This window comes from Ailuropoda melanoleuca, chromosome 4 (assembly GCF_002007445.2).
Source record: "Ailuropoda melanoleuca isolate Jingjing chromosome 4, ASM200744v2, whole genome shotgun sequence".
NCBI classification, from domain to species: domain Eukaryota; kingdom Metazoa; phylum Chordata; class Mammalia; order Carnivora; family Ursidae; genus Ailuropoda; species Ailuropoda melanoleuca.
The window spans coordinates 15,386,628-15,414,098 of NC_048221.1; the positions used below are offsets into that span (position 1 = coordinate 15,386,628).

The following is a 27,471-nucleotide window of genomic DNA, read 5'->3' on the forward strand; positions in this document are numbered from 1 at the left end:
TTAGCAGCCGTCCTGGAGTGACTCCAGGACTCCCATGCCTCCCAAGACCCCCAAGGCGCAGATCACCTCCATGAACCCAGGGTCCTTGCTGCAGGACCTGTAAAAACCTCCATCGCTCATCTCTGGCAAGCTCTTTCAAATACCAGAGAAATTCATTTCATAAAACTTGGAACACTGGATTCTCTTGCCAACGACTCGGACTCGGAATTACATTTTAGCTTATCCAGCATGTCTAAAAGCATCCGATATTCTGATAGAGTGCAACAGGGGCTAAATGCATTCTTAAAAATTCTTATTACCTGGGACTATTGCCCGAGTTCCTAGTCATAGCTTCGGTATTATTTTAGAAGTAAAGAACCTTCCCCAAACTCCAGATTCCTCCTATACTTGCCCAGATGCCCTAACACTAGAGAGAGCAGTTTCGTCCCAAATAAAGATACAAAGACACCAACTGACTCCTGTAAACTTATTTACACGCCCGTGCTAATGACTCAGATTCATAATGTTGCCCAGAAACCGGCTTTGGCAGGAGGAGCACAGCATCTGACGAGTCACAGTAAGGAAAGAAGGATCTGAAGGGGGAGGAGGAGGCTTGGGGCGTGGAAGACAACCTCGCCCTGTCTTCAGAATGCTTTCTACTGGCTCCTACCCCAATAGCTGAGAAGGGACCCGGAGAGGGCGCCGGACCATTGGGCTCCTCCCCCCAATCCCAAACAAGGGGAAACATACCAGTGGTGAATTCCACCCTGACATAGAAAGAATGTGAACAAGGACGGTTCAGATCAGCAGAAGGCAGAAAGCCTTTCTGGAAGAGCCCATTGCCTTGGCCTGGTCCCGCACACCCAGCAGCATCTAATCTAGTTGCTACCTCTGCGGGGGCGGGGGGCACTTGGCTGGTACCTGCAGCTGAGGCTCGGCGGTCCCGCTGGCTCAGTCCCGGAGCGTTGGCGCTGGGCAGGCTGCCCTCGGCAGAGCCTCAAGAGGGTGTGGAGGAGAATGTTCAAGAGTCTGTCGGAGGCCAGCTCAGAGGCAGACATTCCAGCACACGTGAACAGAGGCTCAGGAGGCGACCCAACCCCTCAGACCTAATTAAAGTGTTGACCAAGTGCGTGGCTCGGTCATCGTTCCCACACACTCCTTGCTTGCGTGCGATATTTTGTAAAAGGGAGTGGAGACTTGAGCCTTTGCCATCCCTTCGTGAACCTTCTCATGGCCCTCGCCCTCCCACCAACAATTCCGGGCTTCTCGGTCGCTGCCCCTGGACCACACACAGAACTGGCTCTGGTTCCAGCCCACTGGCCCATGAAGGCAGGGTCGAGACACCTGTGGATGGGATGTCTTTTTTTAGGACAGGGTCAGGGCAGCTGCTCTGGAAGGAGCCACACATCTGTACCTGAGGTCTTGCCACCAGAAAGCCCAGAGAAACTATCCAGGAGGTGCGAGGAGTGCATGTGTGGAACTCCGGGCAGTCTCCGGGACAGTTGCACGAACACCTGAGAACTCGGCTGGAGCACCTGTGTCTTCCTGCGCCCACACAGCACAAACCCACCCGGATGCAGAAAACTGCAGAGCTCCAAAACCATATGCTCGGGCAACTCTCCTGATCGGAGGACCAAGGGGGTCAGTCCAGCCAGTGACAAATTACAAACTGAATCTGTGACAGAATATGCTTTACCCACTAAAAACGGCCTTGAGGAAGACCACGTGTAACCCGTATGTGTTAAGAGACTGTCAGCCGGGCAAGAGGGATTTGCTGGGCACCCCTAGTGAGAGGCAGACCTAAGCCAGAGGTGGGCCCTGGCCTTCAAGAGAGAACAGACAGCATACACCCTACTAAGCTTACAGATGGATAAGAGATCACTTGAGGCCTGCGAAGGGCTTGGATGAAAAGGAGGTGAGCACAGAAGGCACCAGATTGTACTCTGCTCATGATTCTAAGCCCCACTGCCTTCCTTCCACGTTTGTGGCCATTCGCCAGTATGGTAATTTCTCGTTTAACCTGTTCTTCCCACCTGTCTGTAAGCTCCATTGCTACTCACATTTCCCCAGCACCTAGCACAGTTCTGACCCGTGAGCAGCGCGCGATAAATTACTTGTTGAAGGAAGGAATCAGTCAGACAAAACCAAACACAGAGCCTCTTGCTCCACGAGCCAAACTAAATTTTAGGCATAGAAATGTACCAACATGTAAATAATGCTAATCACCCTTCCATGGTAGGAAACACGGGTAAATTTTCAAAAAATACGATTTCTCTGATATTTCAATTTTCCTTTACTGGATATAAATTACTTTCACGTTGACTAAAATAACGCATTAAAAAATCACACTGTAATTACAGACATTATACCACCATTATTGTGGAAATACTATGGAATTATTATCCCAAGAAGAAATGGAATAATGTAACTTAGGGACTGGAGGGATGCAAGTGTGTCTACGGGAGAAAGTGTGCCCCACAGCTCTGGCCTGACGCAGCCTTACCCAGAGGCCTCCTTCACCCTATCTGGACAAAGACAACCACTGGCCACTCCGGCCACCTCTCCCACTCACCCAATCTTTCCAAGGCCCTGCCCTTCCCTTTCTGCATCCCTGAGACTTCGGATCTGGAACCATCAACCAGGAACGCTCCCAGGGTGGGAGAGGTACTGATGGGTCTGAGCTCCGCTGTGCTCCTTGGATGCCAAGAGCAGCATCCGGGTACAGACAGGGCAGGGGGTGGGGCTATGCTGGCAGACAGGAAGGGCGAGCAAGACCCAGGATGGCTCTGAAGCTGGAGTTGGGCATTGGGCAAGAAAACTGTCCTCTCTTTTACCAACTGTAGCTGAGGCTTGCCAATTTGGACCCTATTCGGATTCTGGAATCAGACTAGTCATGTGAAATTTCCATTCCCTAGCGTGCAATGGGTAATTCGATAAAGATCGTGCCACAATTGGATGACAGTGTGCTATATTTAGATCACCAAACTCTTTTCAGGCAATTTAACCAAATCTGTCTATCCTGGGGAAGTTATTTGACCTTTTCCTAACTTGCGTGGGGTTTTCTCCCCCCTGTTTTTTTGTTGGTTTCCTCCCATGTGCAATGTGGGGAGGTTATCCTTTATCTTCCTTTTTTTTTTTTTTAAAGATTTTTTTTATTTATTTATTCGACAGAGATAGAGACAGCCAGCGAGAGAGGGAACACAAGCAGGGGGAGTGGGAGAGGAAGAAGCAGGCTCATAGCAGAAGAGCCTGATGTGGGGCTCGATCCCATAACGCCAGGATCACGCCCTGAGCCGAAGGCAGACGCTTAACCGCTGTGCCACCCAGGCGCCCCTATCCTTTATCTTCCTTAAGGAAGAGGTGGGGAAGGCAAGGAGCACACATTCCAAGGGGCTAACTTTGGCGGAGGCTTCCAAGTGCCCCCTCCCTGCTCTTGGCCAAGGCTCCAGGCGTCCTGGAAGCAGCCCATGGGGCTACAGGTTCAGCTCGAGGAAATGCCTTCTGGCTCCTTGTGAAACCACCACCTCTTGTTCGGCTGTCCAGCCACCCTTGACCTCCCACGGGATGCTCCTCTTGGCCCACCCGCCCTACCCCCTCCATACTAATGGCTTGTTTGCAATGCTTTTTCACCTCAGGTTTTTCTTTTGATTTCCACAGGCTCCCCTAACTCGGTTTTTTGCCCCAGGCCAAAGATGCCATACCCCAGGCTCCTGAGGTGGTCAGCCAGACCTGCCCGAGGACCCCAGAACCAGACCACAGATCCCCTTAGAATCACGCTGATGTACATGGCCTCATCCCTGCAAACAGGATCTGGCCAAACTAGAAACAGGCACTTAGTGTCTTTCAAATGCCACAAAGGCCTTCGTGAACAGGGAAGACATTGGTGGCCACGAAAACCATGAGGCTGACTGGCTCCAACATGTGCAAGAGGGGAAAACATCTCCAGCCCCACGGAGCACGCCATCCTCATCTCGTAAAAGCCATGGGCATGTGCTCTGAGGCTGAAGCTCCTGTTGTGGGGCATTCTGGTGACAAACAGTATGTCTAAAAGCAGCAGAAGGATAGATACGGACCCATGGAAACATTTCAGTACCCACCCCACTGATTTATTAACCTGTTCAAACAGAGGCTCTCATACCAATCAAAAGCTTGAAAAACAAAAACGAACAAACAAAAACTCCAAAAAACTGGGACTGAGATCCCAAATAGAAAACATTGTTCATCTCTGGAGCAACACGGTGACCTTCCGCACTAGGTGAGTGAATGCTGACGAGGCCAAACTCCACTCATCTCTGCTCACGGGCGGCGCCTGGCTGGTTACCCTTGTAACCAGTTAATGCACCTGCCCTGCTGTGCATTCTGGGGCTCCTCCAGTGAATGTGGCCCCAAACTCTGAGTTCCAATCAGTGATTTTCTCACGAGACCACAGCTGGGCAATATGCTTCCTCAGGCTTCAATGTTAAAGACATTGAAGTCTTGAGTCACCGAAGTCGTCCTTAGAATCACCAGAAAATACAGGTTACCCATCAGCCAAACTTCTCCCCTGAAGGAAAGAGAGGGACTGCCATTTCTTGGGTGCCTGTTACGTGTTCTGGAGGCAACAGCCCACAGCCTCAGTGACTGATACAGGTCAATGTCACCAGCTGCTCTGATCTTGTCTGTTTGGGGTGGTTCCTCTCATCACAAACATGGTGGGGGGGGGGAGCATTGTTCCCTAAAAGGACCAGGCTAAAAGCATGCCTCCGGAATCCATGCTATTGCCCCCAAACCAGCCACAAGGAGCAAAGGCCATCCAAGGAGCAGCTAGAGGATTGACTCTAAAGCAAATACAAAAATAAAGTCGAATACAACTTGCAGATTCTAACAGGTGGGCACATGTTCACCATACAGTTCTTTCAGTGATTATGTTTATTTTCCTAAAAAAATACTGAACACAATTTAAAAGCTACATGAAGCACTACACAAAGATGAACACTTTTAATAGAAGCAGAAAACCTGTTTCCTAAAGCAAGAGCCATTTCAGATCCTTGTAATCAGAGAAGGCCACATCCCTTCACTGAGATAGTTAACTCTGATTTCCAGGGTGATCACAACGATGGCCCACAGCTGGACAGGGAATTCAGTAATTGATGAACAGTGGCTGTCACAGAAGGGAGGGGTCGAGTAGAGTCCACTCAACATGGGCCCTCTTCGGAAGGTGGGAGCCACAGAAAACATTAAACCTCAGCCAGATGGCTCTTTCCTGGCACCAACACGCAGGGGAAGCCGCATTAGACAGATGGCAAGAGAGTAAAGCTTGCTACAGAGACCACAGGGCTTGCAGGACCAGGAGGGCAGTGAGCAGATTACAGCCTGATCCTCTGCCCTCAAAGAGCCCCTGACCCATTTCTCTGTGGGAAAGGAAACTGCCGTGGTAAGACAAGCTGAGGGGCAGAGGCTGCGGCCAACACAAGCAGTTTCTATAAGTGCTCAATTTTTTTCTAGAGGGGGCAGCCAATGGGAGCTGTGAAGAATGATGAGGGGCATCAGAGGACACATGTGCATTAACAGGGAGCCACGTGGTTAATGTGTCAACCACACACGATTTCCTTACACAAAAATAAAATAAAATCCAGCGCTCCCCCTACAACAACCCCCACCCTAGGTTCTGAATAGCATGGACTCTTATCTAGCCCACGTCTCATGCAGCCACACCACAATCCCAAATCCACAGGTGTTTCAGGAAAGAGCACTGGGGGCTATCTCGAGAGCCTGCACCTGGACACAAGGTAAAGAGAACGGGCCAAGGCCTGAAGATGGCCCGGGATGAACACCCTTATGGGTGGAAGGGCGAAACGAGAAGGTCTGGGCTGTCCCGGCCCAGCTAAGCCAGGACCTTAACTTTTTAAGGTCAGCAGCCTTCCGGGCAACGCAAACAGAAACTCCAGGACCTGGACTCCTGTGCCTAAAGGATCCAAAGCTTATTCTGAGACTCCCATATAGTGGGCTCCTTGGCGGCCCCTCGGCCATCGGAGGTCCTGGAACTAGTGTTTGGGGGTCTGTCTTTCTAACTGACCACCGGAGGCAGCCTGGGCTCCGGGATTAGTTTCAGCCCCGGCCCGAGGTGCCTCCCAGGCCCGCTGGGCAAGGGCAAGGGCAAGGGCTCGGGCGGGGTCTGGGGTAGACCCGGGATGGGCGGGGACGGTGAGGGCAACAGGTGAGAAGCCGCGCCCGGACGGAAGTTCTCAGCTCCCGGGCCGACAGCAGCCCAGGCTCCCCCAAGGTCCGGCCGGCCCCCCGCGGCACTTACGCGCTCGTGCGTCCACCGCTGGGCAGAAGCGAAACTTTCTGGGGCCCAGCGGAAGAATGCGGTAGCGCGGCGTGGCCCGCCATGATACGCAGAGCCGCCGCAGGCGGGCGCGGACTACAACTCCCGTCATGCTCCGCAGGGTCGATGCCTACAAGTCCCGTCGGACCCCACTGCACAGGGGCTCCGGCTCCGACTCCCTGTTCTCTCCGCAGGGCTGAGGTTTGCATTTCCCACTGGCGCCGCGGTGCCCCCGGCCCTAGCTAAAACCTTGCGGTGCCCGCGGGCTCGTGTGTGCACAGGTCATCTATGTGGCACCTTGAAAGCAGCGCTGTCCCCGTGAGGCTTTTGAGAACTTGAAACGCGGCTAGTTCGGGTTGAATCGTGCATGGGCTGTAAGTGCAAAATACACCTGACTTCCAAAGACTTAGTATGTAAAACACCATGTGAAATAGCTTATTACTACTTTTATACTGACTCCATGTTGAAGCGATAATATTTTTGATACGTTGGGCGGGCTAAATGAAAAGTATTATGTACAATACTATGTATTGCTGGGCTTCACATTTTTTTTTAAAGATTTTATTTATTTATTTGACAGAGAGAGAGGCAGCCAGCGAGAGAGGGAACACAAACAAGGGGAGTGTGAGAGGGAGAAGCAGGCTCCCAGAGGAGCAGGGAGCCCGATGCAGGGCTCGATCCCAGGACTCTGGGATCACGACCGGAGCGGAAGGCAGACGCCTAATGGCTGAGCCACCCAGGCGCCCCTGGGCTTCGCATCTTTTGATCCCCTCACTTCTTAACACAGGGATCTATTGGAATTCAATGATCAAAAAGTAAGTGTTAATAAACTATCACCCCTGATTTGGGGTGCCATGTGCCAGAGGACTTGACCCCATGTCCCTGGGGTCATCACCCCAAGTGCTTGGGGCCATGTCCCCACCAGACCAGGGTTGTGAACTCACATCCTCAGGGCTGTGACACCTCATGCTCAGGTCCATGACCCCGTGTCCTCTGAGTAGTGACCCCTTGTGCCAGGGGCTGTGACCCCACGTCCTCGGAGCTGTGACCCCTTGCCTCAGGCAGTGACCCCACGTGACTGGGGCTTGGCATGTTGGAGTGTGACCTCTCTGAGCCCTGATGCCCTCCTTGGTCTAGGTGGGAAACAGAAACCTCACAGGATGATTATGAGAGGTAAAAATGTCTGGGCCCGGCACAGAGCAGATCTCAGTAAAAGTCCGTTTCCAATCTCCTGTGGGTGGCTTCAGTCAGATGCAATCTTCTGTGGGGCCAGGGTAGACACTGAAGCCTCATGAGGGGCTCTGAGATGCACGAGAATTCCCCACACGCCCACTGAGGTTGGTGCCCTGTATTAATGTTCGTGCTGCCACAACAAAGTCCCACAGCCTAGGTGGCTTAAATAGGTCTCCAGGCCAGAAGTGTACGATCAAGGTGTCTGCAGGGTTGACTCCTTCTGAGGCTGTGAGGGAGCACCTGTTCCATTGCCTCTCCTAACTTCTAGTGGTTGGGGCAATCTTTGGTGTTCCTGACTTATGATAGCATAACTCCCGTCTTCACATGGCAATCTCCCTGTGTCTGGGTCTGCGTCCAAATTTCCTCTTTTTGTAGGGACACCAGTCATATTGGGTTATAGGCCTGCCCTCACCCGTATGAGCTCAATTTACATATGCAGTAACCATATTTACAGAGAAGGTCACATTCAGAGGTACTGAGAATTAGGACTTAAACATAAGAATTTGGTGGGGAGTAGGGGCAGGACACAGTTCAGCCCATATGTGCTGGAAGCTATAGGTTTGTATCCCCTAAAGAACCTCATGGAAATGCAACTCATGGAATTATAGACCCATACGCTTCATTTTTTTAATCACAGGAAGGGATCTTAGAGATAACTGAGTTTAAACCTCTCCAGTTACGTTGAATAAATAAGGAGAGGAAGTGGCTTGCTAAAGTTCCAGCCAGAAAGGAGAATGTGACTTCCTATGAAGACCAATGTGGATTTCCTCTAATTTTTAAATAAACAGAAGATGCTTTGAAAAATTAGTAATGTTCAGTGTTTGTTTTTTTTTTAAACTCACATTATCCTTACTATTGAAAAAAACCAGAGGCAGATTGTTGAACCAATTGTAACCAAAGTGAGGGGAAAGATACAGGTGGGTACTTCCTTCTCCAAACTCCCATAGCTCATTGCAAAGTGCTTTGAAATGGTTTCAATGACAAGATTAAGGTGACGTATTCAAGGTGGGCGTTCCCAACTGTGTGGACAATCTAGCCATGTAATTTACTCTGAGTCAAGAATGTTCATCCAAGGCATCTAGAAAGAGGGTCAGCATTTCCCTGGGACTGGAGTAATGCTATAGAAATCTTTCCCCAAATAGGAATGACCAGAGGCTGGCCAACTTGAGAGTGGGGCTAATTTGTCTTTGCGGTCTTACACATGCCCCCCACAACATGGGCTTCCTTCTGCCTTCACACAAAGTGGGCCTCCACATGTGGCCAGGAACATTCTGGAGGTCTACATACCCCCTCTCACCCCCTGGCCCCATCTCTAATCCTTGCAGCTATCCAGTTCTCCATGCCCATCCACTGCCCGTATCTTCTTTCTAACCGTGAGTGATGCTCAAATCTGATTTTCTGATATGGTCAAAGTCAAGGAACCAAGCTGCCATTGTCCTTTGGTCCCTCTGGCCACACTTTCTTTTGTGGAGGGGCTGGGGGTATGGAAGAGGGGATTACAGCCGCCTTGCACCTAAAATCTGGGCTGGCCCCAAGGTAGAGAGGGGAGTTCAAGATAACCCTTGTTCCCCTTCCCAAACTTCTCCCAAACCTGCAAAGTATCTCCCACCAAGTTTTCAGGATACCTGAAATTCCTAGCAGGAAGTGTATCATTCCTTCTGATTGGAAGGCTGATCTCTGAAAAGTCCTTGTTCTGACACAATTAGTCACAAAATAGGAAAAAACCTTAGACTTGAAGACAGCCAACTTAGGTGCCAGGCCAGGGGAGAGATGAGCCTGGAACACTCAGGACACACTTGGCCTCCTGGATGCTTTTGCCCAAGGCCTAAAAAGAGCCAATTTCCCACCATCCTGAGCCACACAAGGGTTGTTCCACACTTTGTCTCCAATCCCTCCTCCTGTATTTCTCCCTCTACCCTAAATCCTAATCCAGATCCCCCATAAGCAGAGAACTTTTAAGAGACTTTTATAATGACCTTGGGTAGAAATGAGGGGAACACAGCAAGAGGTGCGTCCATACATGCTAATCTTTTATCATGCGCACATGATACAATGATGCTTTCTGTCTCTATGAGACAATTACAGTAGTAATTCCTATTTAGAGCTGAATCACTGGCAAAGCAACTACTTTTATGCATATGACCTCATGTGCGCCTCCATGGTCTGGGTAGAGTCTGTCTTTGTGTCGTTGGCATTTATAGTTTTCCAGATGAGGACACTGAGGGTCTGCGAGGCCCAAGGTCACAGTGAGTCAGTAAAGGAGCTTGGAATTGGGGTTTGGGTCCAGGGCTCAGATCCTGAGAGCCTTCTCAGTCTACTTTGGCATCGCTTCTGCTGGGCTTTTCCAGACTCATGGGCCTCCTTGTCCTGCCATGGGTAAGGTTCCACAAATGAAAACTGTCAGGAGTTCGGCAAACCAGGCAATGTCTGGGCAGATGGGCTCTAGGGAAAAGTTCATGGGAAGCCATTGGGTGGTGTCTGGGGTTGACCGGAAGATGTAACACAAGCAAGTGTGGAAAGAAAAAAACAGAAGTAGAAAAAAGCCAAAAAGATGGTCTCCTGTCCACTTACTCAACCAACCACAAACACTGCAGGACACCGAGGGAGGTTCTAGAGCTGCAACATGAGGCTTGTGCCCTTGAGGAACTTCTACTCTGGCCGGGGTCATCTGAGGTCTGGGGCGGCCCTGGGCTTGGAGTTCCTATTCAGAGACCAGCAAGGTTCCTCGCTTCCCGATTTTGCCTGAGAGAGTGGGGAGGTAGAAATGCCCTGAAGACATCTTCTCTAGGAACCACTGTGGATTGTGTGCCAGGAGTGGCAGGAGGTCTGAAGCCCTGTGTCCAGGGCACCTCTGATTGACTAGAGGGGGAGGGATGGGCCCACAAGAGTTTAGCTGAGGTTGAACCGCAGTTCTGTGGTTGGAGAGAGGGGAGTGCAGGAGGTTGTGGCCAATGAGGGTGTGGTCAACGTATGTAGAGAGTGGCCACTCGTATGCAGCTCTCTGGCTGCGCTTTTGAGAGGTCTTGCCCACAGCTCCCTCCCTGATGGGAAGCCCCTCTGTCTTCCCATTCACACCTCTGCCTCTCTGTGCCTCTGCCCTTGGATTCCCAAGGAACTAGATTAGAAGAAGACACTCCACTCTCTACCCTTGGGGATGACAAAACATCACTAGAAATGTAAAGAGATGGACACGATTGTATTTAGTGACATGTTCTCAGGGGTATGGCTGAATGTGTTGAAAGAAATACTTAGCGAAGCATCTTTGGATGTGAAGGAATGGGGTGGGGTGAGATGATGAAGCAAACTTCTCAAAAGGTATGCTCTGTAGTGGTGTGAGACCCCAAAACCTGCCTTTTAGGAAGAGTGGGGTTAAGATCACAGTGCTTTGGTTTCGGAGCCGAAGTCCCCTGTCCCTCTTCTCTGTGGGCTCAGCCTGCCCTCTGAATAAAGGTTGGACAAAATTTTAAGAATATTAAGTTTGAAAGGAGCACTGAATGATTACCCTGATCAGAAGCCCACAGGCTTAGCTCTGAGCCCACAACTACCTCATTGTCTCCTTCCTTTTGCTGTTTCTTCTATCTATGGTGAGTGATGTCCTCACCTATTAGCTGCCAAGTCCATGAGAGCTTTATCCCTTCACTGATACAACACCCAGTCCTCTCCAACAGGTGCTATTGGCCTAATTTTTAAAACTAGACCTTCAGTCTTCCCCAGCCAGGTAAAATGCCTCTAAAGCTGGCCACCTAATTGCAAATGCATCATTGAAACTGTAGCTGGAGCTGAAGGGGTGAAAGCTTTACATGCTCTCTAGTCTCCAGCTGACGGTTGTAATAGTAGCTACCTTTTTCAATAGTCATATATGGAGTGCCTACTGTGTGCAAAGTCCTGCTCAAGAGATTGTGAAAGACTTTGGGATTCCCATTTTCAAGGCCTTACAGCCAAATATACGTAACTGGGGTGCAGGTCAGAATCACCTGGGGAGCTTTTCCAAAGGCCCCACTCCAGAGCTGAATCAGATTGGGATCAGGTCTGTGTGGTAGGGGAAAATTTCAAAGATGGGTTTTATCTATGTCCTGGGATATGACACTATGGGACAGTGTGAGAGGCAGGCATGTGTACCACTAACTACAAAGCAAGGTCAAGTATAGCCATTGCCACAGAGAGGGATAAGCATGGTGCTCTGAGAGCATAGACTAGGGAAGAAAGATTAGTATCTATAAACTAGTAGCCTGGGGCAAGAAAGGTAGACTGTGTTCCCTAGGCATGGGTCCCAAAATGCATAAAATAGAAGAATAGTGACAGCTGTCCTTCTTTGCTCGCACTCAATACATATTGTTAGAATACAGGGCCCACGCTCGGGAGGGTGCAAGACCAGGTTCCTGCCCTCAGGCACTCTGCAGTCCTATGGGACAGGAAGATAAGACATGCACAAGTGTAACTATGACACATGACAGAGAGTGACAAATATTCTTTTAGAGGGGACAAGCAGAGTGCTGAGGGCTTCCTGAGGAGCTGGTCTTTCAGCTGGGGTTTGTAGGTAACAGAGTAGAAGGACAAGTGTTCCAGGCCCCAGTGACTGCATAACGGGGGCCCAGAGGACACCGGGGGAAGGGTGTCTGGAAGGATAGGAGAAAGGTGTGGTCTTTTGTGGTTGGATCCCGAGCTGCGAGCTGCGTGGGGGTGATGGCAGAAGGTGGAATAACAGTGGAAAAGTTCATTGGCACCAGATTGCAGGGGCCCTGAAAGACGTGCTGAGGTGTTTGGGCTTTATTTGCATATAATGAGTCACTGAGGGTTCTGAAGCACCCTGGTGTCAATTCAGAGGACACTTGGTGGGGAAAGAGATGAATGGCAGGAGGATGCTGAGGAAGTGAGGTCATTTGGGGATGGAACCATAGGCATGCAATGAACATGGGCAAGAACAACTCTGAGGGACATGGGGAAGGCAGAGTCAACAGGACTTGGCTGTGGGAGTGGAGGGAAGAGAAATGCAGGACTCAGAGATGACTCAAGTTTGGAGTGTCAGTGGCTGGGGGGAGCTGGTGCCGTCAACCAAGCAGGTGGAGAACATTTTAGGTGGAAAGCAATGAATCTAAAGTGTCAGCTCAATATCCATCCAGAGAGGATGAGATGTTGCAGGCATCTTCATCCTGGATGCCTTGGCCAAGGTGGGTGTTTACTTATCTGGACCTTCAGAGCTGGACTGTTGGTACCTGGAGGGTCGTGACAGTATCTCTCATTATCTTTATGTCCTGCAAACAAATGCTTCACGCGGAAGGTGGCTCTTATTGCATTCATTCTTTCCACAAAAGATTATTGACGGGCTGAACATGCAGGTGCCAGTTCACATGGCAGACACTGGAGCTATCAGATGGAACATGTCTCCCATCTAGTTACGGGTTTTCAGAATCCAGATTGTGTTCTGACTTGCTAATTTGAGGATGGGCTTATCTTGACCCTGCAGAACAGTCTCACCCAGCAGTCACTGAGGAGTGCAGAGCCAACCCCTCCAAAGTCGGCTGGTACAACCCTCCAGGCAGGCAGGGGACAGACCATCTACCATCAGCCTGCATCTGCACAAACAGCATACACATTGAGTCTCAGACCCTCACAAAGTCTTAAAGGATCCTCCTTTCTGGGAATCCTTCCAAGTTTTGGAAACTTTTGGACTAAACAATGTCTAAATGAATGAATTAGGGAAGGAATGAATGATGAACTCAGAATCCAAGAAATGTTTTTCTAGATGGCAATATGAAATTTCCAGGTGGAAGCCACTGTCTGCAGAAGAGGAGACATGAAGAACCTGATGGAGGAAGGTATTTCTTTCACCCCCATCCCCATGGCCATGGCATTCCCAGGGTGCCCTCCACACTGTTCCTTCCTGGCCCACTTCTCCCTCCTCCCACTCCAGCAGCTCTGTCCACCTCCATTGGCACACCAAACTCCCTTTCAGTAGAAGGAGGGACCCTCGTAGTTGAAGGCGCCTGTGGAGTGATGGGGAATGCTGGCTGCTTGCTGCCGGCAGAGCCAGAAGTGCTGGAGCAGACTTTTGAGATGTCTGCGGAACTTGACCCCAACAAAAACGTAGAGCACCGGGTTGAAGCAGCAGTGGGAGAAGGCAACGTTGCGGCAGATGAGCAAGGCATAATCCAGCTGCTGGCTGAGCTCGCAGCTCTGGATGACCCCAAGTTTCAGAAGTGTCTGCAGAAACAGGACCAGGTTGTAGGGAGCCCAGCTGAGAAAGTAGGCTGCCACAATGGTGAAGATGAGCCTGATTGTACGGGGCCGCCGTTTGGACCGTGAGCGGAACAGGGTCTTGAGAATCTCCACGTAGCAGAACAGGATAATCCCAATGGAGAGCAGGAAGAAGATGTTGTGCTGGTAGACTGAGGCTAGGAACCACTTGCTTTCTGAGTAGTCACAGCCTGAAGAAAACACCTTGTGGAAGACAGCATCAGGGATGGAGGACAGGATGCTGATTGCCCACACGGCCGTGGTCACCAGCACACGGCACTGGAGGGTGTGGACACGCAGGGATGAGAGGGGCCTCACCACTGACAGGTAGCGGTGGATGGTCATGATGGTCAAGAAGAAGATGCTGCTATAGAGGCTGATGGAGAAGATCATATTGAGGAGCTTGCAGAGGAAATCCCCCAGCACCCAGCCCCAGTGGTACGCCATGATCCACACTGGCAACAAGCAGGAGAACACCAGATCTGAGAGGCACAGGTTGAGGATGAAGACATTGGTGAGGGATTCCAGGCTCTCATACTTCACCAGGACCCACAACACCAGGCTGTTGCCCACCAGGCTGAGGAGGAACACCAGCAAGTACAGGATGGTGGTACTGAAGGTGGCAAAGGTGAAGGTCTTGCTCTCACACAGAAAGCTCTGATAATCATAATCAAAAGAGGTGGTGGACTCTGGGGTGCCTGAGGGCTCCATCTAGACAAGGAGAGCATCTGAAATGACAGAGATGCAGAGTTTCAAACCATGTGGTTAGGCTAGGATCCATAGGACCCGTATTACCAAAAAAAATTGTGTGGTCCATGGTCCAGCTACCTGTGGTGACCTATCTGTAATGAGGCTAGGAACTTTGCCAGAACACGAAGTCACTAAGCATACTGTTTAGTTTGGTAGGCATTTTTTCTTAGCAATGCTCTCCTGATGAAGGAAGTGGTGCATTCATTTACATTCTGTCATATGCCCCCTTTCTCCTTGGAGACTGGCATTTGAGTAACGCTAAACTAGACTGGTCTCCCACTAGGTGTATGAGAAAGAGCAATGGAACTGGATTCAAAGAACTGAGGTTAAATTTGAGCCCCATTACCATATTTCTGGGCTAGCTAGCTAACCTTTCTGAACCTCAGGTCCTTGTCTATAAAATAGGGCTAATGATCCCCAAACTGTTCCTTCATTTATTTAGCAAATATCTAGTGAGCATTTACTCTGCCTGCCTGCCTCCCTCCCTTTGTCTTTCCGTCTGTCCATCCCTTCTTTTCTTCCTCCACTCTCTCCTTTCCTTTCTTCCATGAAGTAGAGAAATCCTGATGGCAGGATTATTTCAGGAAACTTGCTGTCTCTTGAAACAGGTCCAAAAAAAAAAAAAAAGGAGCAAGCATCTCTCATGTAAACTTAGGTATGAAATAATCTCAAGACTACAATGAACATTGAGACTGGGAGACCAAATCGTCACCAACACAGACATTCCCTGAAAGGGAAGTATAGGCAGAGTGACCTCCAATGGCCAAAGGAGCCATGAGGCCAAAGAAAAAGGCCCACAAAGTCTAGCTTGCCAAGAAATGGCTTTATTAAAGGGGCTTTATGGACAGAAGTGTGTCTTGGGTGGTTGCAAGATGAGTAGATCTCTGCACCCCACCTCCCGTAAGGCCTGATTTTTATAGCCCTAGAGGCTGGGGAGTGCATAATGGGAGATGATTGGGAGGAAATATTTGAGAATAGTTGTGTGTCATAGCCATATCTCCAGAGTAGATCAAGGCTGTTATGCCCCAAGTGTATACTTAAGGGTAATTTATTACGCAAGTGGTTAGACAAAAGGAAAGAATGGTGGTGGTGGTAGTGGTGGTGGTGGTGGTGGTGGTGTGGGGGTTGGGGGAGGACTGTGCTCAACAGGGCTCTAGGTCACAGAGTGGTCATCATGGCAGATTTGTCCAAGATGGCGTCAGGCTGGCTCACACACTCAATAACACAGAGGATTAACTCTTCGAGCAGAAGCTGCCTCATTCGGGAGTTTGGTGTACAGAACATCCTATAGAGGCAAAAAAAACTGGCAATAACCTAAGTGTCCAGTTGGAGGGGAGTAGCTAAGAAAACTGTATTGAGTCACATTGATTCAATCCTCTGAGTTAGTGAAGTTTGGGAAACCATGACGCTTGAAGGCCAGAGAGAGGAGAGGGAGTGACTAAAGAGCCGGAACTCTGGTTGAAAGAGGGGAGTGAAGCTGCTGGGCCTTTGTGAGGGAAGACGGGAGATGGGGTGAAGGAGCTGCCTATACCAAGTAAGAGCCTTCTGATGACCTACTGCATGCCAGGCACGGTGCCAGCACAGGCTACTCACCTGCTCCTTCCATCCTGCGACTGTCTATAAGTCACGGCCACCCCCGCCTTACAGAAGAGGAAACTAAGGCTTAGACTGGTGAAGTGACCTTCTCGACGGTATAAAGCCAGTAAGCAGGAAGGAGAGCCAAGCTGGGAGCTGAACCTGGGCTCTCCTGCCTTGTCCTTGGAGGAGGAGAATCAGAGAAATCGCCTGAGTTTCTCACTTACCTAGTTTTGGATGGGGGGGGAATAAGAAGGGGGTCTCAGACGTGTCCTATTTTGGATACTAAGTCAATTCGTGTCTCCAAACACCGAAGTGAAGATGGTCGAAAATATCACATACGGTTGGTTTCTTTTGTATTCTTTTGATCCCCAAAGAGGAATACATAAGCTTTTGTATGTTTACTGTCCACTTGTGTTTTCTTATTTTGAATATGTTTATGGATTTTGTCCATTTTTCTGCTTGGACTAATAATGCTTTTCTTATGGCTTTTTAAGCGCACTTTTTAGTCGTGTCAACCCGACCATTCTGACTGCCTTTTTTTTTTTTTTTTTTTTTTACATTTAGAAAGCGGGAATCTACATTTTAAAGAGGAGCTCATCTGACTCAATCCAATAGTGCTTGATGACCTCTGACATATGCCAGGCCCTGTGACAGATGCTGGATCCTAGGGTGGAAACATGACTAATAAATCTATCTGTAAGAGGCTTATAGTGTAGAGTGAAATGAGCAATTGTACAAATGTCTGGGATTTCCTGTAGTGTGACAGGTTGGAAATGCAGATATTTTGGGACACGGGCCTTGTAAGCACCCCTCATATCATACAGCTGATCCCCAAAGTCTGCTGCCTAGCTCTTGGCTTCCCCTGACCTAGGGTCAGTGTAGGCTGACCCATCTTCTTACTATCAGCAGCCGAGCTGCGTGGTTGGCAATGTCTCAAAATTAAGTGGCTTCTCCTGACAAAGAAGATATCTTGTCCCTCTTTTATTTCAATTTACTAAACACAAGGAGCTTTACAAACTCTCAGTGTTGTAACATCTCTCATGAGTACGGAACAAAACAACACAGAGAGGGTTTGGCTTCCTGGGCTGATGATTCGTGTTGCCTCGCCAACACAAGATAATCACTTGTCTCTACGTTAGTGGAGTTCACATTTTCTCCTCAACTGTCCAGGATAAAAGAAATCCTTGGGCTGGTCTGGGATGACTGGGAGCCAGTGGCCAATCTACTCAACTTCCATTTCTCCCGCCTTACCTAGTCTTTTCCTGCTCTGGGGTCCTGAATCAATGCAGCTTGAATGGGTTGGTAAGAAGGCTTTCCAGTTCCTGCTTTGCCAGGTTATCAAGTATTGAATTATTTACTGTGGAGAAAATACTCTAAGCGGGTTTCACTTCTCAGTAATGGTTAAGTAAGCTCAGATATGACCAACCATTCTACAGATAAGAACTGTAAACCCTGGGACAGACACCAAAACCGAGCCCCAAAACCTTCTTCCTGGTACTGTTGAGCAACAAAAAGATGGTGAATACTGGAAGTGACCAGGTATTTGAAAGAGGAGAGGAGCTCAAAGGCATGAATGGGATTCCCATTTTTATGGATTTGGCCTTGGGGCAGGAGCCAGTCATAAGGGGCAACTAAAATTCCAGTAGCAAAGTCACAATTGCTTGGTCTTGAAAAACCGGAGGGGAGCTTATAGGGGAACTATAGCCATTGGAGAGGGGACCTCGCAGAAAGGAAAGGGCTAGAGAGTGAGAACCCCAGGATCTGTGTGTTTATTCTGCGAAATGTTTGGCTGACCTCTGAACTACGAATGCCCCCGTGAACGCCGGAGGCACTGAACTGAGATTAAGCGGCTGCCCATTTCAGGGGAGGCAGAGTTGAGAGTCTGAGCCGGCCACCTTAATTGTGTGATAAAACAAATATAAAACAATTATTACTTTTCAGAAGCATGAAACAGAATCCAGTCTGCACAACATAGCATCCACAGCGATCAGGCTACAATACAAAATCACTCGGCGTGTGGAGGAATAGGAGAACGTGGTCCATCCTCAAAAGGAAAAAACCGATCAAGAAACTGACCCTGAGATGACCCAGAGGTTAGAATTTGCGAATAAGCACGGAAATGCAACTCTCTTCGCTGTGTTCAAGGGACGGAAGGAAAAATATATCCCTAATGAACGGAAAGAGAAATCTCGGCAGAGAAAGATGAAATATATGAAAGACCCAAAAGGAAGTAGAAACCAGTAACAATAAGATATCTGGAAAAGCCAAAATAATTTGGAAGTAAAACCACATACTTCTAAAGAATCTGAATCAAAGAAAAAAAAATCACAGGCGAATTGTAAAATATTTGGAACCGAATAATACTGAAAATCACATATATGAAAATTCATGGCACACAACGGAAGCCTACCTGGAAATGTATACCTTTAAATGCTTATATTAGAAAAAGGAAAGGTCTAAAATTAATGATCTAAAATCAATGACTCAGAAGCTAGGGGGAAAAAAGAGCACATTAAACCCAAAGAAAGTAGAAGGAAGGAAATAAAGATAAAAGAGGTAAAGAAATAGGGAATAAAAAGAGAGGAAGTGTGTAAAACCAAAACCGGTTGTTGGAAAAAGGATTAAAAAATGTAATAAAACTCCAGCTAGATCGAGAACAAAAAGAGAGAGGACACAAATTCTGAGTAGCAGGTGTGAAAGAATGGGCATTGCTACAGATCTTGCAGAGTTTAAGTGACTAACAAAGAAATATTATGATCAATTTTACATTAGATTCAGCAACTTAAATACAATGGGCACATTTCTTTAAACATTCACCCTACCAAAGCTGACATGAGGTGATACAGCAAATCTGTAAAGTCCTACCTTTATTAGAGAACTTCAATCAACTATTAAAAAAAAAAACTTTCTCTCAAAGAAAACTCCAGAACTAGATGATTTTTCTCATGCATCCTGTCAAACTTTTAAGGAAGAAAAAACACCAATCTTATACGAACGATTTGAGGTACGGGACAGAATACTTCTCAAATCATTTCAGGAGGCTAGCACAACCCTGATACCAAAACCAGACAAAAACATCACAATAAAGGAAACTATAAAACCAATATCCCTCATGAATGTAGACACAAAATTCCTTATCTGTGTATTAGCACATCAGATCCAGCAATATATTTTAAAAAGATAATACATCACGACCAAGTGGTATTTATCCCAGAAATATGAGAATGGTTTAACATTTGAAAAATCAAGCAATTTAAGGGCACCTGGGTGGCTCAGTTGGTTAAGTGTCTGCCTTTGGCTCAGGTCGTGATCTCAGGGTTCTGGGATCAAGCACTGTGTTGGGCTCCCTGCTCAGCAGGGAGTCTGTTTCTCCCTCTGCCCTCCCCTCACTTGCTCTCTTTCTCTCTTTCTCTCTCTCAAATAAGTAAATAAAATCTTAAAAAAAAAATCAAGCAATTTAAGTCACTATATTGACAGAATAAAGACAAAAACTATATGACATTTTTTGATCACTGCAGAAAAGTATTGGACAGAACCTAATACCAATTCATGATGTAAAATCTCAGCAAATCAGAAATTAAAGGGATATTGGACATCTACAAAAGCAATTTCATTTTCTGTTGATTATTCATTCCTTTACACAAAATGTCACAGGCGCTTCTGGTCTGGGCTTGTGAGGTCTCGGGGATACACAAGGGAGAATGGTGCCAAACCCTCAGCTACTGAGAGTTACATTCTAGGAGCCTGGTCCCCTTTTGGCCTCTCACTGCTCTGCCTTCCTGTCTCTACTTGCCCACCTCAACCCCAAAAGGGCAAATTTAGTTTTCCAGTCCACAGTATGTTTCTGGATTGAGAGACACAGATCTAAATCATCCACCCACTGATAATAGCAACGCCTGACCTAAAGGCTAGGAACCAGATAACCCCCTCTACTTTCTTCAGCAGAAGAAAAAGAAAACATGCACATGAAAGGTCTACTCAAAGTGCACGGACCAGGTTTTCAGCAAGGCAGTTTTGGGGGAATCCCCAGACTTAGGGGCTCAGAGCCTCTGGAAATAGAACTCAGGACTCCGCATATTTCCTAGCTCTCCAGCTGATTCTCATGCCCACCTGGAGTTGAAGAACCCCTGGTACAAGCTACTAACATTAGAGGAAAACATAAGGTAGAAACGTTTGTAAAGGAACTCACCTAGATCTACACCTTTTTACACGCGTCTTGAGGCAGAAATGGTGCTTCTCTGTTGCATGTTGTGCTCCAAGAAACTGAAACACCGCCCTGCCCAGAAGGCCAGAGGAAGGTAAGGGGAGCTATTGCGTACAGTCTCAGAGGGAGGCAGGGAGCCTTGACTAATTCCTCCTCTCCCTCTCCTGGCTTCCCCGCTTGACCCGCCCCCAACCTCCCTACTCCCACCCAAACCCTGGTGTCAGAACCTGGACCCATCATTGGTCACCCGGCCTGTCTCCAAAATCATCTGAGCCCCTAGGTCCCACTGAGAATACAGTCAGGTAATTTTGGAGTTGGAAGGAATCCGAAAGGATACATTTTTCAAACGTTGTACTCGGATTTTAGCAAAAATTATATTTTATTAACATACCAGTTACATATGGTGATGATGATGATGATGATTTTAAATTGAGATAATATTCATGGAACAAAAAATTTACTATTTTAAATTGTAGAATTCTCTAGTGTTTAGCATACTCACAATATTTACAACCATCATTGCTATTCAATTCTGGAACATTTTCAGCACCCCCAAGAGAAATCCTGTTCTTTGTTAGCAGTCAATCCCTTTCCCATTTCCCTCCTTCCCCCCAGCAACCACTAATCTACTTGCTGTCTTTATGGTTTTGTGTATCCTGAACATTTCGTCTAAGTGGAATCATACCATATGTGACCTTCGGTGATTGGCCTCTTTCACTTAGTCTAATGTTTTGAAGGCTCATCCATGTTGTGGCATGTATCATTACTTCATTCCATTTTATGGTTGAGTACTATTCCGCTGTGTGGATACACCACGTTTCATTTACCCATTCATCAGTTGAGGGACATTTATTTGGGTTGTTTCCACTCTGGGACTATTATGAACAATGCTACCCTCAACATGCATGGACAAGTTTTTGTGTGGACATATATTTTCAATTCTCATGTATATGTACCCAAGAGTGGAATTGCGGGGCTATATGGTAACTCTATGTTTAAACATTTTGGGGAACTGCCAGACTGCTTTTCACAGAGCTGTACCATTTTACTTTCCCACCAACAGCACGTGAGGGTTCCAGTATCTCCCTATCTTCACCAACACTTGTCCATTTTCTCTCTTTCTTTTTTAAATCATAGGATATGAAATGGTAACTCATCATGATTTTGATCATCTCTTTCATGAATAACAATGGTAAGTATCTTTTCATGTGCTTATTGGTCCTTTGGGTATTTCCTTGAGAAGTGTCCATGCAGAAACTTTGCCTTTTTCAAGTTTGGGTTATTTGGCTTTTTATTATTAAATTGTAAGCATTACTTATATATTCTAGATACTAGAGTCTTCTCAGATATATGATTTGCAAATAACTTGAGTGAGACCTTTTTAAATTTGTTGAGAGTGCCCTTTCATACAAAAAAGTTTTTAATTTTGATGAAGACCCATTTATATATACATTTTTAATTCTTGTGATAAACTATATCAGGGTAATGCTGGCTTCACAGGATGAGTTAGGAAGTATTCTCCCTGCTTCTATCTTCTGAAAGAGATTGGAGGAAATCGATGTAATTTCTTCTTTAAATGTTTGGTAGAATTCACCCATGGACCCATCTGGGTCTGGTGATTTCTGTTTGGGAAAGTTATTAATTATTGATTCAATTTCTTAATAGATATAAGCCTGTTTGCATTGTCTGTTTCTTCTTGTGTGCGTTTTGACAGGTTATATATTAGAAGGAATTGGTCCATAGGTGATCAAATTTGTGGGCACAGTATTGTTTATAATATTCCCCTATTACCTTTTAATGTTGATGGAGTTTGTAGTGATTATCCTCTTTCATTTCTGGTGTTAGTAATTTGAATCCTCTTTTTCTTAGTCTGACTAGACGCTTACAGATTTTATCAACATTTTCAAAGAAACCACCTTTGGTTTTATTGATTTTCTCTACAAAAATGGGATCATATTATGCACACTGATTTATCATTTTTCCTTTAAATAAAGCTGCACGAACATCTTCCCAAGCCTATTTTATTTTAGCAGTTGAAAAAGCTTCCACTGCATTGTGGTGTCATATTTTACTTATTTCCCAGTCAATGGACACCCAGTTTGCTTCCAAGTTTTAAAATTACCCCCATGATACAGGGAACATCAATGACGATATACCTTTAATGCCCTGGTATTGGTATTTCTATAGGATGGATGTTCAGATGTGGTGGATTTCTGGGTCACATGTGAATTTTACATTTTGTGTATGTGAAAATGTATGTGAATTTTACATTTTGGTACATATTGCCAGATTGCCATCTATCAAGGTTGTATTTATTTACATTTCCACAATAGTGTACAAGTGTCCGCATTTCTGTGCACCTGGTCAAAATCGGATGTTACTAGCTTTAAAGTTTTAGGCATTCTGAAAGGAGTAGAGAAGTATCATGTTGTTTTGATTCAAACTTTATATGATTTTTAGCGGGGAATTTTCCCCCACAGCTTTATTGGCCAATTATGTGTGTGCGTGATTGCTCTTTGCCAAAGTAGGTAATTACTGAGAGGACTCATATAGGAAGCGCTCAACAAATGTTTATTTCCTATATATGAAGACGCAATTTGAAACTAAGATGTTCACAATTCCTCATGTTTGGTTTCAGTGTGAAAAAGAAGTCATGGTTTTGCCTTAAACAGAAAGTTCTAAAACACTGGTCAGGCTGGACGAAGGTGGAACTGAGTTCCAGCATCATGGAGACTTGACGTGCAGAAGGGGAAGTTCAGTCTTGGGTACAGCGCAACATGGACAGCGGCCTGGTAACCACAGTTCGGGTCTGGCCCCACCTGTGGGGAAGTGGGATTCAGGGCGGAGACTAGCATCAGAGGTCTTTGGCATCAGCCTCAGAGTGGGACCCGTGGCAGGAATTAACTGCTGTAATAGGAACTGTTGACTCTAGATGATTCTGTTTGAGTCCATACACATGAGACCAGGCATAAGCATATGTACATCAAGGTCTTGCAGCTTTGGGAGCCCTTGGAAGTACATCCGGGCTTCACTGGGTGGTACATTCATGGGGAACATCTTCAGTCGTGGAAGTGATGAGGGCCACCTTGAGCAGCCACAGAGGCCACAGATCGCATGGAGGGGTCAGAAGGGAAGAGCACTGCAGGTTGTGGGTGACAACACGGGAGACCACGCTGGGTACCTCATCATTAACTGAACTCAGCTTTAGGGAGTGGGGAGGACAGTGCTGAGGTCCTGTTGGGGCGGGGTGGGGGTGGTGGGGGAGTGTGTGCTAGAGTCATTGTAATCTGGACTTTGAGGTTAGCATGATCTTATTTGAAACTGAGGCTGGAGAGCTTGCGGTCCCTCTAGTTATGCCACAGTCTAAGGCAGAGTTAGATCTATGGGAGGAAATTAAATAGTCTTATCTTCAAGAGTTATAGGAAGACATGACTCCATGAGGGTCACAGTATGTCACTGCACAATACGGCCTTGGTTATTTTCAAAAAATTAAGTTTATTAGATTATTATTATTGAATAAGTAATAGAGTCATAGGAGTCAATGTGGATCATAGATTAAAAACCAAAGATCCATATTGGAAAAAACAGGAATCCACAGCTCCATATTAATAATAAGTAGGTAAGCAAATAGGTGAGCAGGGAGGGCTCTGTTTACAGGAGAGGCCAGTAGGTAACCATGGTGGTGGAGCTGGGGTTGGAAAATCACTGTACAACCTCACAGGAAAGGCTGATCCAGGCAAGAGCCTCCGACAGATGCTAACTCTAGGGGTGGGAATTTTTGATGAGGGGCAGGATATCTGCACGGTTCTAAATTGTTTCCACACAGACCACTCATTAGTTACAAAAGCAACAATAGTAATTTTATAGCAGAGAAATCAGATAGCACCTTGACCAAATGATCAAATTTAACATCCCCAACGAGGGACAGGTGGACGTCATGTGCCTCCAGAGGCGATGTCTGGAAGAGGACACAATATGGCTCATGTAATATTCCAGACAGGGATGCATGACCTGAATCTGAAGATGGTGAATCATCAGACAGACCCAAGTGAGGAATGTCCTGTTAAAAAGCAGGGAGCTCTATTCCTCAAAAATGTCAAATGTCAAGAAAGGTGAAGAAGGCTGAGGAATGTTCCTGATTAAAGGAGGTAAAGGGACATGACAACTGAATGCAGCATGGGGCCCTAGACTGGATTCCATGCTAGAGAAAAAGCATTATGAAGAACATGATTGAATCAACTGACTAAGACGGGACACCCATAAGTAGATTAGATACAAGGGCTAGGTCGACAATGAGCCTACTGACATTGATCATTGCAGTGTAGTTACGTAAGAAAATGTTCCCATTCTTTGGAAGTGCACCCTAAAATATGTAGGGGTAATGGGTTCTACAGTTTACTTTCAAATAACTCAGAAAGGATGGTCCAGACCCAATGCACATGATACCGCCTGTGGGGTAAAATGTTAGTAATAGGTGAATCTGTGAGAAGAGTTTGGAAGTGCTGTTGGTGTGGTTCTTACACTTGTCAATTTTTCTGTTTGAAATTATTTTCAAATGAAGAGTGAAAAAGCTTAAAAAAACCAAATGTGTGCAGTCCAAAATCTTACTTCCAATCCGCCCCATGCCCCAAACACTTGTATTAATTCCTTGTGTTCCTTTCTGAAGTGTCCTTTTGCAAACACAAGCAAGTGTGGACATTTACGCTAGGTTATTTTTGCATGAAGTCACAATCTAGAGATTTTTAGCCTCTCAAAAAGCCACACCAATAGTGTCTTCCTTTTTAATTTCTCCACAAATCTTCGTTATCAGCATAACATGCAGGAGTGTCCCCCTTTTGCTGAGTCAGCAATAAAAATTGTCAAGTCATGATGACATCTTGCCTCCTCCTCCCTGTGGAGGCAAGTGACCCACAGCTCTTCTGGTTCATCCTGGGAAGCACTGGGCCTGTCTAAAGCAGTAGTCCGTGCCCATGACTCATCAGGTGAATCTTGGGAGCTGATAATCAGCCAAAAGCTGGAATGGCCAACCTAAAGAAATGAGGCAGCCAAGGCATCTGTAACTTGGAGTGGGAAAAAGAGAGTGTCTCCTAAGTTGTATTCCTTGGTGCCTTCTGAAGCATGGAGCTCAAGCCAGCAAGAAGAAAACAGATCCTCAGACACCTCTCTGGAGACTCTGAGTCCACAACTGCAAGGTGTCTAAGGTAGTTGGGATCCTCACCTGTCCAACGGGAGGGTACACACAGAGAAATATCCGTGTAGGGAGCCACCATCACTCTGCCAAGTATTGAACGGATCAGAAGCCAACACTCTGTAGAAAGCATCATCAACCTGTAGACTTTACACATGAGCCAGCAGAGGTGCCTGGATGTGAAGTCACTCGCCCACAATCAAAGATCAAGAAAACAGTAGCTAAGTGGGCTTCAACCCAGCATGTCTGGCTCCAAGGTCTCAGGTTTCTGGGGGAAGGCTTGGTTTAAGGTGAGCCACAGCACCGTCCAAGGTCCGGCATAGGGATGTGATGCCGTCCTGACTCTGCAGGCAGGGGCGGATGGTCTCCCTCCACTCCAGTCCCCCAGCTGCTCTTAGAAACACTGCCACAGGTGCAGCCCTCATTACATATGCCAGACCAGCACTGCAAGATTTCATTTCAACATGGATTTTTCCTTCCATACAAAATGTATAACCCACATAACAACGAAAGACTATTCGGTGACAGCTTTAACACTTGAAGGGATGGCACAACCACTCTGGAAAACAGTTTGGCAGTTTCTGAAAAAGTTAAACACACACCTACATGACCCGGTTATTCTATCCCTAGGTATTGACTCAAGAGAACCCAAAACAGTGTCCATGCAAAATTTTGTTCATGAGTGATCATAGCTGCTTTATTTGTAATAGGGCAAAACTTGAAGCAGCCCAGGCATCCATCGTCAGGAGAATGGGTAAAGAGACTGTGGAATATCCGTCCATCCATCCATACAGACCGTAGCAATAAAAAGCAGGAGACTATTAACACATGCTGCCACATGGACGAATCTCTAGGTAATGATGCCGAGTGAAAGAGGCGAGGAACAGTCCATACGGTGTGATTCTATTCATATAAAGTTGTAAAAAACTAATCTATGGGGACAGCAGGTCAGTGTTGCCTGGGATGAGGATGGAGGGAGGGTCCGATTACAAAGGGAAACAAGGAAACTCAGGGGCGGTGATAAAGACCTTGTTATCTTGATTCTGGTGATAGTTTCATGAATTTACACAAGTCGAAATGAACAAATGGTGCACTTTAAATATGTGTGGGTCATTGTACTTTAATTATACCTTGGATGGTCAGTTTTATGTGTCAGTTTAGCTAGGCTATAGTACTCAGTCAAACGCTAATCTAGGTGATGTAGGTAGGATTAACACCTATCGTCAGTTTGACATACAAAAAGGAGATAATCCTCGATATCTGATGCACCCCATCCAATCAGTTGAAAGAACTGGATGCAGAACTAAAGTTTCCCTGAGGAAGACTTGCCTGTGGGATGGGTAGTTAGCTCTTGCTGGAGTCTCCTGCCTGCCCTTCATGATGGCCTGCCCCACAGTGGTTGGACTTGCCTGGTCAGTGCCTGCAATTATGTGAGACAATTTCTTGCGATGAATCAATCTATCATCTATCTATCTATCTATCTATCTATCTATCTATCTATCTATCATCATCATCTATCTATCTATCATCTGTCTATATCTCCTCTACCTTTCTGATGGAACCCTGACTTATATCTAGATCTGGTAACAGAAGCAGTTCTAGAAAAACAGAATCTTAGGGAAGAGTTTTCTGAGTTGGTGCTGGGTTTTCTAAAATTAATTCTCTAATACGGTTAAATTTAGAGACATTAATGACTCTACTTTCAGTGGTAAACAGGACGTTCATTACCTGAGGTGATGGTAGAGATATGCAAAATGTTGCTAATGTATACTCTTTTTAAAGATTTTTTATTTATTTTATATACTGAGAGAGTGTGTGTGCACAAGCGGGGGGAGGGCAGATGGAGAGGGAGAGGGAGAGACTCTCAAGCAGACTCCCTGATGAGTGTGGAACAGGATGTGGCGTTCAGTCTTAACCACCCTCAGATGATGACCTGAGCCGAAATCAAGAGTCAGATTCTTAACCAATGAAGCCACCCAGGTACTCCACGAATGTCTC

General features: G+C 46.7%; 2 protein-coding genes and 1 long non-coding RNA gene across 9 annotated transcripts in view; 1 reads left to right on the forward strand and 2 right to left on the reverse strand.

Moving 5' to 3' along the window:
• FYCO1 (FYVE and coiled-coil domain autophagy adaptor 1) overlaps positions 1-6,383 on the reverse strand; it is a 75,344-nt gene extending 68,961 nt beyond the window's left edge. For 6 of the 7 annotated variants that reach the window (XR_004624673.1, XR_004624670.1, XM_002912829.4 and 3 more), the window contains exon 1: positions 6,269-6,383. The gene's annotated coding sequence lies outside the window, so the exon portion shown is untranslated. Of the gene's footprint in view, positions 1-900; positions 1,589-6,268 lie in introns of those variants that run through there. The other variant, XR_004624671.1, reaches the window with a different exon arrangement.
• An 87-nt stretch (positions 6,384-6,470) lies between these two features.
• The window catches only part of LOC117801888, a 51,808-nt gene continuing 30,807 nt past the window's right edge, over positions 6,471-27,471 (forward strand). Inside the window, exons 1-2 of the long non-coding RNA XR_004624675.1 lie at positions 6,471-6,660; positions 21,423-21,477. This is a non-coding gene — a long non-coding RNA (uncharacterized LOC117801888). The remainder of the gene's footprint in view (positions 6,661-21,422; positions 21,478-27,471) is intronic.
• XCR1 (X-C motif chemokine receptor 1) lies at positions 6,961-20,418 on the reverse strand. Its single transcript, XM_011222736.3, has 2 exons — positions 20,271-20,418; positions 6,961-14,481 (listed from the first exon to the last, which is right to left on the reverse strand). The coding sequence occupies exon 2, from the start codon at positions 14,462-14,464 to the stop codon at positions 13,469-13,471; it is 996 nt and encodes a 331-aa protein (XP_011221038.1). The 5' UTR covers positions 14,465-14,481; positions 20,271-20,418; the 3' UTR covers positions 6,961-13,468.

What these genes read in the sequence shown, in the direction of transcription:
- XCR1 (XM_011222736.3), bottom strand. Translation starts at nt 14,464, where the DNA reads ATGGAGCCCTCAGGCACCCCAGAGTCCACCACCTCTTTTGATTATGAT.